This window comes from Anopheles moucheti, chromosome 3 (genome assembly GCF_943734755.1).
Source record: "Anopheles moucheti chromosome 3, idAnoMoucSN_F20_07, whole genome shotgun sequence".
Lineage (NCBI taxonomy): Eukaryota > Metazoa > Arthropoda > Insecta > Diptera > Culicidae > Anopheles > Anopheles moucheti.
The window spans coordinates 84631071-84645601 of record NC_069141.1 but is presented as its reverse complement, the minus strand read 5'-3'; the positions used below and the strand labels follow the sequence as shown (position 1 = coordinate 84645601).

Sequence of the window (14531 nt, the reverse complement as noted above, 5' to 3'; positions counted from 1 at the left end):
CAGGTTGGTTGGTCTGGTCCGGTGGGAATCGGTTTCGGAAGATCGCGCCAAAGGTGCGCCTTTCCTGCACGAACATCACACTTGCTTTCGGGCAAGAATTCTCCAGTGTCTGTGTGTGGTTAGGAAAAAGGCCGAGTCGTGTGAACACAAGTGAACAACAGCACCATGGACCAACGCCATGGTCTGGTGCCGGAAATGGACTGATTTCGTTGTAATTTCGGTCCATTCCATCCATTTCCGTGTCGTCGGTCGGTTGCGGTAAAGGCGTAAGTATTTTCCGACCAAAGGATGTGCTTCCTTCCTACCTCCTGCCGACCAAACATGAGCGAGAAAAATGCGCTTTTACAGTGGCGTAAACAGTGTGAGGTGTTTAAAATGTTCCGTCTAATCCGCTGATAAGCACAGTGCGTCATGAGCCCGCACAGCCAGTGTTAAACATATGGTACCGATTGAATGAACGGTGCCATTAGCTTAAAGTGGCACAACTTTACCCAACCGTAGGCTGAGCGGAAGTGTTCATAGGCCGTCATCTGTTGTTCTAATTTCGTCTGATTGTTTTCTTTCCACTGTTCTCTCTCTCTCTCCTTGCGTCACGTTCACGGATGGCCCATCGCCGTACTGCGGTTATAGAAAATCGAATCGACGGACAACGCACAACATCCTTCATCCGTTTCGCCAGCCAACACCAGTTGGCTTTACGCGGCGCTCTTGTAAACCTAGCGCCTTCCACATCCAACTGGCCAAAGCTTCTGCTTCCGACCATGCCAGCAATGATGGGCAAACGTGCGGAAGCGATGGACCAACTGCTGCCGGTGGCGATACTGCTGGTCGTGATACTGACGGTGGTCGGCGGTGCCAGCTCCTATACCGTTCCACGCGATTCCGACATCCTGCTGGCGGATGGGTTCTTCAAGCGTATGCGGGACCTGTTTGCTGAGCGAGCGTACGAGGATGCGCTCGGTACCGGCGGTTCCGAGATGGCAGACGAAGCGGTAAGTACGCTGGACAGAGGCACCATCCCCCCTATCGACGGCACATCCCCAACTATAGGGGATCACCTACACGACAGAAACGAACTCAAACGGTCGTTCGATTATTCGTTATTATTAAACGGAAATGGAGCTTTTTCGAGAGGATGGCTTTTTCCCCCACAATCTGCTGCTGTGCCGAGCACTGGCTGGCAAACAGGAAATGTGCCACTCTCGAAAACGTTGGCTAAAACAGATCGAAACAAAGCGCTGCCCTTGTTGCAGGCAGCATACAGAACACGCCAAAGAAAACTCAACGAGTCGGCGAGAGCATTAAACAACGGCTTTGATACGGTTTGTTAACGAGCAAGTACCAGCGAGTGCGGTACTTCAATTTCTGCTTCGCTTCTTGCAGAAATAGGTATTGCCCTGGCGGTAGTTTTTATCATTTCATCATCGGGTGCTTCGCCTTCTAATGACTCATTTTGGTCTGCTTTGCTGCAAACATTCAATGGCGGGTGGGGTCACCGGTACTGAAGGGTCGCTTTACGGGTCGCCGTAAGGCGAAACGAGCTTACCAAAAATAACCGGGCTGGACGGGAGGGGTGAAGTGCAAAGAGCATCACCGTACGAGCTTCCGTCCGGACCATTATCGATATTGACTTCCTGGTGGAAATGGATGCAGAAGCTGATGACGACGATGATGATGATGATGATGATGATGGTGATGTTCGTTTATATGCATGGAACTCACTCGGTCCCTTGCATGACCAATGACTTTAAATGTTAGCCCCACCAGCTACTGCCCGATTAATGTACGTTGAAGGAGCTTTAGGAGGGTTCGATGTCGAAAAAAAAAGCTTAACAACCCATCGTCAGCCTTCGGTTCGAGTATCTGATACCGGGGGTTGGTTGAGGGATCGAGTGAATTGGAAATGATTCGGAAAATCCATTTGCCCGACGAGTGTTCGGTACGTCCACAAACAAGGCACAACACCGTAACCTCGGTAATATCAACAAACCATTTTATTTAATCTTTTAAGCCGTTGAAAACCATCCCCCAACCAACAACAATTTGCGCTTTAGCGAAGTGGACAGTTTGGTGATAGAAGGATTCTCGTTTTGTTTGCCGAAACGTAAATTGATTATACATTTATAGCCAAGAACCATCCAACACCGATGAGACGCTATGGCCGTAGCCGTACCGCCAGGTATGGAATGTTCTCCAAAACATCCCCCAGGCCCCCGGCGCTGTACTGCAAGTTTAGCAAATTAGAAATTCCAACCTTCTAGGATGTTTGATTTTCCTTCCTAATTCTTGTTACCCGAAGTTCAAAGCAAAGAACTTAGAGAACGAAACTTATGCTCCATTAGAATTCCGCTCAGTTCCCACCAGTTTTTGGTCATCATTCTTCGCCGGCACTGGTGCGTTCAAGCAGCTTGGTAGGTAGCGCCTTGCTCTTTGGCATCCATCTTAGGACCTGCATAATTCAGGTCAATATCATGCCACCCGTGCTAGGCTGTGCTGGTCACGGTTGGCGATAGTTCTGGGTGCTAAGCGTTGGTTGAATGATTTCACGCTCCCGGAACCACTATCAGACAGCATCTCGGCATAATTAATGTTGCATTGTAGATATAGCCACTACTTACCCACCGTATCTGCCTGGTCGCATCTTGAAATACTACCGCACACACAGTAACCCATATGGTGGCCGGATTTGGTACAGGCCACTCCGATTGCTCAGATATTCCATCCCCGCCAACGGTAAACTCTGGGGAACAACAAATTAGATTCCAGCGAGCCTTTGGGTGTGATGTGAGCTGGGCTTGGGGAGCAAATTTGTTTATGTTTGTGATGCAAAAAAAATTATACTCCACCATCGGGTGTTTGTGTGGTAAGATGAATTTTTCAAGATACTATTTTCGGTGCAAAGCATAGCGATTGCGCCTTGCGCTAATGCCACTAATTGTATTAGCTGTTAGCTATTATGTGTGGTGATGTTGTGTGGCGTGAACGTAAGGTTTACTTTTGCGTAACATGATACTAAATGGAGTCTCATTAGACTCACTCTTTATTGAGCTGTTCGGTAACAAACAAAGGGGTTATCCGAAGGCGTTAAGAAGTATGTTGTTGCTTACATTTTGCAGTACTGGTAACATGCACACACGTAATTTTAATCAGTTTTGTCAAGTTTTAACTTCAAGTAAAATGCCTCCTTAAATGTTCTACTACAGCACATTAAACTACCATTAATCTAACTACCGTTAGTTAAAGATCCACTAATCATACAGCGTTGTCATGCCAATTGCATAACGTTAGGCGTATAACAATTTTGTATGAAATTGTTTGCCTAGTTGAAAAGGTACTGCGAAATGGCGATTAAGCGCCTACAGGTATGCAATTTACACAACAATGCAATCTGCAACAATTAGAATTCGTTTTGATAAGTCAACCCATTTAGTATTAACGCTTAAACGTTGCAAATATGGATTCTAGAAGCATTTTTTTAAATTCCTGCTGCTCAATAATTAGAATCTCATTTAAGTATCCAGTTCACCCCTATTACCTTATATGTACTATAAAATTCCTATGAATGCTGACCGTATACCAAATTGGATCAATACATAAAATGATAAAAAATCAGACTTCGTGAACGCATTAACTCATAACTGACATCTCATCTATTGTGCATGACCCCATGAACGTGGCTAGTTTTGATTCCAGCCGCTGCTCTATTGTGCCCGATTTGATGATTTGCAATTCCAATATGAATACAGCGCCTTTTGCAAGTGCCGACGGAGAAACTTCAACAATGCGGCTTCCACCTCACTTTGCGCAATTGAAAAATGTTTATTCCTGCGTCATTGCGACACATGCTGACATGGCTTCATGTTGAAGCCCGTCTACCCACACAACAAACACAAAGTCACCCATCCGAATAATCATCATTAGCAAATTAATCTTAACGCCAAACGTGGAGGCTGCAGATACCGAGCAAACGTTGGAAGGGAGAAAGCACTGCACGGGTCGGTTATGAATATAGCAGCAATAAATAAATAATAAAAGTTCCGACCTTACTCTTTCCGATCTAGTTGGTGGCTGGAAAGTTATTCTATCGGATTGTTGTCGATCGTGTGTCTTGCAAAATATGCATATCAGTCCCTTGTACGAAAAGGGAACACAAATATTCGACAGGAAAGAATTTTTTTTCTGTTAGGTTGCAAAATGTCAAACTTCAAACGACTCTTCCAGTCCGATTTTATCCTTCCCATCGAGAACAACGATTTATTGTGTGCCATTGGAGGTTTACTTTATTCTCGCTCGCTGCTACCGACTAACCCCTTTGGAGCGCAAATCCTTCCGATCTTGTAAAGTGTAAGGCCGACTTCGCTGGGCGTCAGACGGTTTTCATTTTCAAACGTTTTGTTTGTGGCTTTGTTTGTGCTTTTGTGAGAAAAGTTTGTTTTTTTTTGTCGCTCTTTTTACCCTTCCTTAACAAAGCCTTTATTCAAACGTCAATCGGTAGAATTCAAGAGGCAAGATTCGTTGCCGGAAGACTAACGAGTGATGTCGACCGTACCGAGCAGTCAGTGGATGTGAAGACCCCAAAACGAGTTAGGACGGAGTTCGCCTCGCCCCGAAGGTGTTGTGTCGTGAGATGGGAACATTTCGTTCCCGGTGGTGCCGGTTCCGGAGATTTAGCAGTTGTTTTATGTCGGACGGCTTGCGTTTTTCGTCTATTTCTTGTGATACACCTTTTGCTACTCGTCTAGTTGGTGAATGGTTTTCGGTCCCTTTACTATGCCTTTCAGGGTTTATTTTCCCCACAACTTAATAGGGTTTTTGCATAGTGTGCGATGGTAAACTAAACACAGGCTTTACACAGGTACTGTTGAAGGTTTTCCGTTTCATTATAGAGGTTTTGCTGCTTCTTTCTTTTGAGAACTTTTCTTTGCTGCTTGCTTTAGCGGCACAGCACAATGAAGCAAAAAATACGCCTAGATCCATGCTGTATGCCTTTAAAAAGGCATCGAAGCTCTTTTCTTCTCAGCAAACTCTTGATTCTGGGCCCATACAATGCCTCCGCTAGGACGATGCAACTTTTACCAAGTAACCACCGAGTAACACACACACACTCATCCATCTAAGAGGTGAACTGGGAAACTTCTTAACCACAACCACGTCATCCCCAAAGAGGCACATCCGGTTCCTTGGTGGAACCACAAGCGAACCATTCCATATTCCATCCCCCAGAGAGCAGAAGTGGAGAAAAAAGTCGGTAGACTCCGCAGAGTGACACAAAGTCCTGACCTCCACGAGGGCTATATGGGGGCGTGTTGGTTCAAAAGGCACTCAAAAATACGATGATACTTCCCCACCTACGGGATATCTGCATTGGGAAAAGATTTGCCAGCCAAATCTTTGACACACAACCAGTCACTAGAGGCGCGTCATAAAACCGAGTGAAATCTGACACATTTGACCCCTTCCTTCACTCTCCATAGCCCAAATTTTAGAGCATGGAGCTTTTCTTCCCAACTTTAGCAAAAAAAAAATCTCCGCATGCCGAATTCGTGAAAAATACTGGCAGAGAGAGAGAGAAACAAGCAGACCAAAATAGGAAAAGACGAATCGTGAAGTTTTGTGACCGCGATAAACTTTCCTCATTACCTCAACTGGTCGGAACTTTGGAGCGCCGAGGACAACAACCACCGAACGTGGAAGTGATGGTGAACAACACACCAGGCATGTTGTTGGTTAGCGCAAACCCGTCAGGATCATCCCGGTCCGTGATCAGTTTGGACGAAGGTTCTCAAGATGACAAGACGGTCGGTTGTTTTTTTTTCTTTTCATGGACGGCCCATTTGCACCAGTTGTGTTTTTTTTTTGCCTCACGTTAAGAAGAAGTTATTCAGTGTTTTTTTTTGGGCGGTGTACGTCATCTAAGGTTGTCTCATGTCACGGAGATTGATGAAGCCCCTGGTACGGGATTTTGATTTTGACTGTTGTACAAGTTCGTCCACCTTGCTGATATTGGGCAGGATGGCAAACGTAACCCTTCGCCATGATGGATGAATTCAATGTCAACCGTCAAGGTACAAACCCCGTCATATATTACCCCGTGATATAATATTTGGCAGGCTGAAAGCAAACATTCACTGGTCATAAATTAATTCAACAACCATAGGCCATACGTACTTTTGCCATCGTGCATTATTAATGTTCCACGTAGGAGATCACGTCGCCCAGTGGGAATCAATAAATCATAATTTGTTGAAAAAATTAATAAACGGATTTAAATGCTGCGTACAGAACGGCCTAAGCACAATAAACAACGTCAAAGATAAAGCTTGAACACGACAACTTTACATACATATCTCTAACATCTCGACACTCAAACCATGCCAAATGGGCATCATTCCTTGTATCCCGCCAACGGTGCAACGGCGAGGTTAAAAGGCAACGGATGAACACATTGGCACGATTCGACGATCGGTACCCCGGGACGAATGTACCCGTTCCGATGTACGTGTCCCGCCGTCGCCTGGGCGATAACTTCACGCCGCACGTAAATCTTGCCTTCCCGCCGGGAGGGAAAACCGAAACGTGTCTAAGTGGTTATTACGTTATCTTCACCATAGGGCCATGCTGTGTGGTTGCCCAGTTTTTCACACATTCGGGTCCTTCAGGGTGACACGTGCGTCTGACACGGTTGCACATTTGGTGATGGTGTGTTCCGGTTTCGGGCCCTGGTGTTTTAGGTTATGATTAAAGACCATTATCTTCACGGCGTTGCAAGCGCCGTAGCCGGAAGGGTGGTGCCGGGCAAATAAAAACTAATTGCTACAGTCGTGCCAAATAGCACGTTTTTACGCAGCAACCAACAATTCAGGCGTCCGAAACGGGTTGCTGAAAGCTTTGGAGCATGACGTGCCCAAAACCGTACGGATTGTACGGTTGGAACAGCGTTGGGTAAAAGTTCACCGATGGTGAACAGCAACGAAATCAGCACAAATTGTACAAGATCGTGTGTTTTATTATTGTAAATGTGTCAACCGCTACAGCTTTTTGCGGTCTGTCTCAAACCGGCACGCCGGCTGAGTGCCGCCGGATGTCAATCAACTGCCCTGACCTTTCGGAAGGATGCATCGAATTTGGTTTTAGGAATGTAGAGCAAGTTTACCAAATTTCTGTTTTGTTTCATTCTATTTCAAGATCTGCTACTATGCGTAAAAAGGAGATTTTAAATTATTGGGAGATATTGCAGAAAATATTAGATTGATGTTTGTCGAATAGTTGATACACAAAATTAAAGCAACTGAAGTTTGAAGAATTCAGAATTCTGTAGTTCTCCTCCTACTGCGAGTGAGTTACAAACTTTTTCGATAAGCTATCATGCTTCAACTATTAACTTTTATTTACTTTTTTAATTGATCCTTGAAGGATGTTAACCAAACCCGTTGGTTTTATGATTAGATTTCATTGATTATTAGCGTCGTAAAATGCCAAAATGTAAATGTTTTGGTTCCAGTGGCTTGTAACTAACCCAGTATAGTTATACTTGCCGCTTCTTATAGACAATAGTTTAATAGATGTCAAATATATTTAAGAACTGTTTTTTTTATCCATGTGTGATAATTTTAACAGGACTATAAACTGCCAAACAAATTGTGCACGAAGATAAAATATTGCTCCTACAATTTTATCCATTAACAAAAGCCTACAAATGATTACGATGCAAACGTATAATTCCAACGTATCGTTTCCGAGTTCGCTATCTCCGACGCTTCCAGGGGTCGCGTTTTTTTATCGCTGCGAGCCAACAATAACAAACTTCGCAACACATTGCCATGATTAATAGCTTCATAATGCCAGCCGAACCAACGAAAAAAAAAACACACACACAAATTTGACCCACCGGCAATAAACAAACACGATTTCCACAAGCCGGCCGGGTGCAATGTCCCGGTAACGCATAAATTGTCCATCCGACCGTCCGGATGGGTCCCTCCCCCTTCATCCCCCGTTGCACCCGTGTACCCATCTAGAAGAGATTAAGTTTCCATGATTCATTTCGGTGAGTATGCTTTTAGAAACACCTCGCCATACCTTCTCCGCGAACCGTGCTCAGCATCGCAGTTCAAGTTATGCTCATATGTGTAATGGATGTCCAAAAACGTCAGGTGTAAAAACGAGATTCTAAACCCATGCACGAACCGTCCAACTCTCCCGCGCATCGGCTGTGTGCGTATAGAACCGGTGGTCCGATTCGGAACCTTAGACCAGGAGGAAAAAAACAGGAACTGCCTGAATTACTGGCCACAATTTTGACATTCGCGAGCGTTATAAAGAATGCTTTCAAGTATAGTCAACTCAAGCAACAACTAAAAAAACACAGCTTCATTCCCCGAGGCACCCTCGGGCATCGTTTGGATGATCTGTTTCCCTTACCGTGTATGTGGAGCACCGAGCCACGCACAGATACACATAAAAAGCCATTCAATCGGATATAGATGGGGTAGGTGAAAGAGGCCACAAAAATGTATGTACGGCGTTGTATGGCCGTGTACGGAGCAGCAGGATTATGATGTTCCGCACAGCCCAGAAGAGGACGAGCTGGCGAGTTAATGGTCCCCGCCGTGTAATCTTGCTCGACGTAATGTAGCCGGCATGCTTTTGTACCCGTCCACGTCCTTTCGACCGACCGAGCCAGGACGAATTGGAAATTGTATTTCCATCGTGCTCAATACTTCGGCAGGAGAATGGGGCGGGGGCTGGAAAGAGTGGATTGGTAGGAAGACAATGGTCGTATGTGTGCTTGATGATGTGATGTGTACCTCTCATTCGGGCAAGGTTTGTTTTGCAGGTCTGTTACTGTTGGAGATATTGGAAGGAGATCCATGAAGGGCAATCTTCAGAGGGCATTCATCATGTAAATTGTGCCCATCTTGATACCACCCGTTCGACCTCGAGTATGTCGTACCACGTGAAACAGGGACGAGGATCAGTGGGTGGAGGTGTTTGAATTAATCATGACTTTTGGGGCTCCATTTACGTACCGGCACTACCAGGAAGGCTTTTCCGATGAGTTCAACGAGCCCCTAAAAGCATCTTAAAGCTTCCGACCGTTCCGGACACAAAAAGCCATCCGTCTCGGGCCGGCCGTATCGCAACATCCCCTGCTTCCTTCCCCATCTTAATGAGCTCATGTGTGGCTACGTTTATGAGCTTTTGTTGGGCGATACGCATCAGCTCCAGTTCCCTGGTGCGTGTGTGTTGACACGTGCTCCAAACACATGCCCTACCCGAAACACACCGGATTAGGATATATCTTTATTATAATACTTAGCGCGCAGATGAGCGGTTTTCCTGGGATGCTCGTTACGTACAGGTTACGTGTGCTGCACGTCCCACGGCGCGGGTTCTTTTTCACCACCACCATTCCTGGCGGGAGAAGAAGAAAGTGTGCCCAAGAATATTATCGCCATAATACCGGGGTAGACCGGCTGTAGAACCCATCAGCTTGCTCGTTTCATTCACGAGCCGAAAGTACCGAATCGATACGAAACCGTTATCAGCAACTTATGACACGGCTCGAGATAAATCAATAATCACCCCCAAAAGGGATCAAAACCGGCAAAGTGTGTGCGCGACATATGAGCCACCCGAGACCGAGACTTTCATGACGCGGGGAATTCGATTTTCCTCGCCCGAATCATTAGTGCGGGCGAAACAAAAACAAGTTGATTGAAGTCTGTTCGTATCGTAACAGCAGGTGTACGGTCTTATTGAATTTCCTAATTTTCGTATTAAATTGCACCTGCTGCCGGTGGATTTGATGACGCATGCAAATGATCCATCCAGCGATAGAGTTTTGCACGGTAACGAACACTTACGTTGAGATGTAATTTAGCAAGAAGCATTGGAATCTTTCAGAAACCGAACAGAAAAGCACAGTGGTGAATGAAAATGTTGAATTTAACTTTAATACGCCTAAAAGGTATGCAATGTACAGTTTGAAAATCGCCACTGTAATTGGGTGACAGTTTACTCATGCATTGCATACCTTTGGGCGTTGTGAATTCAAAACCAATCCGTTACACCAGCTTTTTTTGCTGGCACTGAGGAAATGTAAAAGTAATGTTGTGGCTCTTCCTTCCTTTCCTTCGCAGCCTCCCTTGCCACCGGTCGACACCTCTCATCTGGACAGTCCACCAAAACCGAAGCTGGTAGAGGATTGGCCAAAGGTGAAACACTCGTTCGGTCAGGTGACGGCCGTCACAATCGATCTGCAAGGCAATCCGGTCATTTTCCACCGGGGTAGCCGAACATGGACCATGGAGTATGTACTTCTTCTGTGTGATTTTTTCCCAATAACTAAACGCCTTTCCCTTCTCCAGGAGCTTCAACGATAGCCATCACTATCAACACATCGCGGAAGGACCGATACCGGAAAATACGATCGCAACGCTAGCGGCATCGGACGGTGCCGTACTGGAGGAACGTGGGGCCGGCATTTTCTACATGCCGCACGGACTAACAATCGATCGTAACGGGAACATGTGGCTGACCGATGTGGCACTGCATCAGGTGTTTAAGTTTATGCCCGGTCGGGACTATCCCGCCATTACGCTCGGCCATCGTTTCGAGCCCGGCGCGTCCAAGAGCCATCTTTGCAAGCCGACCGCGGTCGCCATCGCCAGTACGGGTGAAATTTTCGTTGCCGACGGGTACTGCAACAGTCGGCTGCTAAAGTTCAATGCTGCCGGACGCTTGATCCGTACCATCCCGCAACCGCCCGAGTTCCTGTCCCTGCAGACCCCGCACGGTTTGACGCTGCTCGAACACCTGGACATGGTGTGTGTGGCCGATCGGGAGAATATGCGTGTCGTTTGTCCACGAGCCGGCCTGCAGACATCGTATGGCGAAGGGACACAGGCAGCCACCATCCAGGAGCCGGATCTTGGGCGTGTTTTCGATGTGGCCGCCTACGGTGATTTGGTGTACGCGGTTAATGGACCGACCTCGCCCATGATTCCGGTGCGCGGCTTCACGATCGATCCACGCTCGGAAACCATCATCGATCACTGGGGCAAGTTCGAGAATCCCCACTCGATCACCTTCTGCCCGAACGGATCGGCCATGTACGTGACGGAGATTGGACCGAACCGTGTGTGGAAGTTTACCCTCACGATGTAAGCATGAACCATGGTCGTGGCCCCACGATAACCACACATCCCACCATCCGGTCCCGTGCGTTTCTTTCCTGGGTGGAACCCGCTCCAGGGTGCAGCGCGTACAACATCTGCCGCTCCACGGTGACCACGAATTAGCCCTCGAACATGCGGCCGCATTGCCGTCGCATGCCAACAACATCCACAACAACACAACCGAAACCATTGGTGGCGGACACCAAACACGAAAGGAACTCACGCGGCACGGATTCGTTTTCGAGCGGGGTGGATTGGCATGTGGTTTTTTTTGTGGTTCTATGTACGTGAGCTGGTGATACAACCCAATGCCTGAGCCGTTTTTACAACAGCAAGGAAAAAATGCCTCCCACAACCGTACCCAACGCTTACCTATTCCAGCCGGGAAGCGTTGGTACGGTTATGGAAAGATGCCTTTGCTTGGGACAATTCTCCTCATGCCACACGAACAATTAAGTTTTCCTTTAGCAGTTGTAACCGAGGAGCCGTAATGTAAAACATCCAGCAACTTATTGTTTTCATCCAAGTGCAACGATTCAACAAGAAAACAGATTGCTGCAGGTAAACGAGACAGTAAATTGAAGTGAAGAAAGTTTATCTAACTAGCAGCAGCAAATCTATACATACCTATATACATAAATATACAATACATATTCATATACATAGATGCACACCAGCTCACCCTATCGGTGCCCGGAACCCCTATCGGGACGTAAAAGTCAAACGGTTTGTAGGAAGCCCAAGGCTCACAGGTGGCAAAGATACTTAATCGAGTAGTGATTTATATACATAGCCTCACAACACACAGCAGCCACGTATGCAATTATATATATATATTTATATTTATACGGAACACATAGGACCAGCAGGGCTGATGAGAGGATGCTGCTGAAGGTGTGCATTCCACCGTGATGATTGATTGGTAATAAGATTGAAAGAGAGAGGGACAAACAGTACACGAAGAACAATATTGAACAAACCACACTCTGCATTGCTAATCTTGTTTTCCAGCCAACAGCTGGAAAATTCTGTTTCCATTTTGAAGAAAAAAGAAACAATATACAAACACCTACAAAACAAAGCGTTGCAACACTAATGGTAGGCCAAAAGTACACTAATTTTTATGGCGATAACAGTGAGAAAAACAGAAGTTTAAACAAATATTTCTATCTTCCGTTGGTAAAACTATGCAAAGCGCACGACACACAATACAATACAAAACAAAACAAACTGCAGCAGTAGGAGGCTTACGTTAATTAACCATAGAAGGAGCACAACGCATCATCGCAATGGAAACATTTATACTACCTTCACAATGGAGTTCACACACAACACGGAACCAACAAACCGATGGTAATCGCAATTTATCGCAAAAGTTCTACACCAATTACAAATAACAATTTTGTGCTAGCGAGAAAGCCCCAGTAGAGTAACGTTCTTGGCGTAGTAATGTTAGCGAACTGCAAACCGCTGGACACATTTATATAGTGCAACTAAATGCAAAACAGTGAAGAAATGGACAGTGTGTGAGTGGTGCTGTGGTGCAAACAACTAAACCCCACATAGAGCAGCGGCAATACTCTACTTGCATGCATTGCACCGCTACAGCACCGCCCCGAGGAGGATGGCGCAAATCTTTCTAAGGTAAAAACACATATTTTTATACGACGATAGTGGTAATATTACATGAATTAATAAGTAGTTTATTAATTCCATAAGAAATGCAATGAAACCGAGGCAAAGTATCAAATACACACACACTCAGACACAGACTTGCATCCGGACGGCACGAACATCGGTGCCAGGAAGTTGGCATACTATAACTATTCATCAAACAATGCGGGGAAAACCCGGCCCCCAAAATGTATAACATATTCCAATTCGCGCGGAATAGCCTAGAGTCATCGCGTTTGATTACATTTGTTGGAGGATATGGGACAAACGCTCTAGGGCAGATCCTTTCAATATATGCTTCCTGTCTTAGTAGAATTCTTTGAGGATCCTTTCCGAGCGATGAGGAAGTTAATCTGATCTCATGATGATCTGTTATTTTATGTACTATGAAATGGTTCATGTTAACAACACTAGAGTTTATTTTCTTGTTTTCGACTCTTGCGATATAACTTCTAGTAACTACCGTTTATAAGGAAGCAAAAAGTGAACAAAATCTGTTGAGAGATCGCTAAAGCGGTTGCATACCAATATATAAGCTGGGACATACCTTAAAATTATGGTTTCTGTATTTCAACGGGACCGCAGCATCAAAAGCGTTTCACAGTGAGATGATTACGGAGGATTTACTAAAAAGAAAAATACCAGAAGCAGTTAAAGCGTAACCGAATTTGAATTTATATATAATCTATAGTGCGGAATTGTATGCCACTACCACCAATAATTGCATGTTAAGCCATTATTATGATATATACGTATTATACATACGACAGAGATAAATTATATTACACACATACTATTCGTACAATAAACTTATAAACCATATATACGGCAGACACATACACAATACACATATATGACACACGAAAGGCTAAACAAGCAACAAAAAACACACTATGAAGCTACTGTTAGGAAATTTTATAGCAAACTTAACAAAACAACAAAATCACGTACACATACAACTGGATCAGTATAAGAGCAAGTGCAACTATTATCCTTAACACTACTACTAATACTACTAATGACTACCACCCTAGTTGGGAACGGTTGTTGAGTAAGAAATGTGTCCATTTCCTTTGCGTAACACCGATCTAGAAGCATAATCCAACCAAAAGGGTACCACCAGTTATTGGGGGAGCATGGCTTGATCACATTGCAGCATTATGTTGGTAGAATTGTGAATGATTACATTGCAAGAAGTCGTAGAGAACCCTAACCTGCTCACATACCACTACTACACACTACACAACTACAAGAGAAGCAAATATGTTGAATAAAAAATTATCATTTATTTTTCAGCCTTTTTTCAAGCCTTTGTTTTCCTTTACTGGAGTGCATGTTATTGTCTTACTGAATTTCAGGGAAGAAACAATCATCTCCATTTTTATGGAAGTTTATGGAGTTTATGGAATGCGAATAGAGAAATCATGCAATCGTCGTCGGTGCTTTCATTAAAAGCTGGAAAGTGAGTGAATAATGCCTAAAAGATTTAATTATGAAGAAGTGACGAACCTCTCTAAACAATAGTCAGTCGTTAATAGCCTCAATAGCCAATAAACCTCCAATCCTCCCAAAATAAACTAAAATAATATTCAACAGTACTGGTTAAGTTGAATTGTACAACGGAAGATATCGTTTAACTTTCGAATGTAACAGCATTTTAATGTGAACAAACGTCAT

The 14531-nt window shown here is 44.9% G+C and overlaps 1 protein-coding gene across 1 annotated transcript; it reads left to right on the top strand.

The window, feature by feature from the left end:
- Positions 1-14149, top strand: LOC128305296 (peptidyl-alpha-hydroxyglycine alpha-amidating lyase 2). Its single transcript, XM_053042679.1, has 4 exons — positions 1-266; positions 631-992; positions 10143-10312; positions 10371-14149. The coding sequence occupies exons 2-4, from the start codon at positions 762-764 to the stop codon at positions 11167-11169; spliced, it is 1200 nt and encodes a 399-aa protein (XP_052898639.1). The 5' UTR covers positions 1-266; positions 631-761; the 3' UTR covers positions 11170-14149.
- The last annotated feature ends 382 nt before the right edge of the window (positions 14150-14531 follow it).

Bases quoted from the DNA above. Each gene is read 5' to 3' on its own strand.
- LOC128305296 (XM_053042679.1), top strand. From the start codon at position 762: ATGCCAGCAATGATGGGCAAACGTGCGGAAGCGATGGACCAACTGCTG. The intron at 993-10,142 runs GTAAGTACGCTG...TTTCCTTCGCAG, and splicing joins CCGAGATGGCAGACGAAGCG to CCTCCCTTGCCACCGGTCGA. The intron at 10,313-10,370 runs GTATGTACTTCT...TCCCTTCTCCAG, and splicing joins AGCCGAACATGGACCATGGA to GAGCTTCAACGATAGCCATC.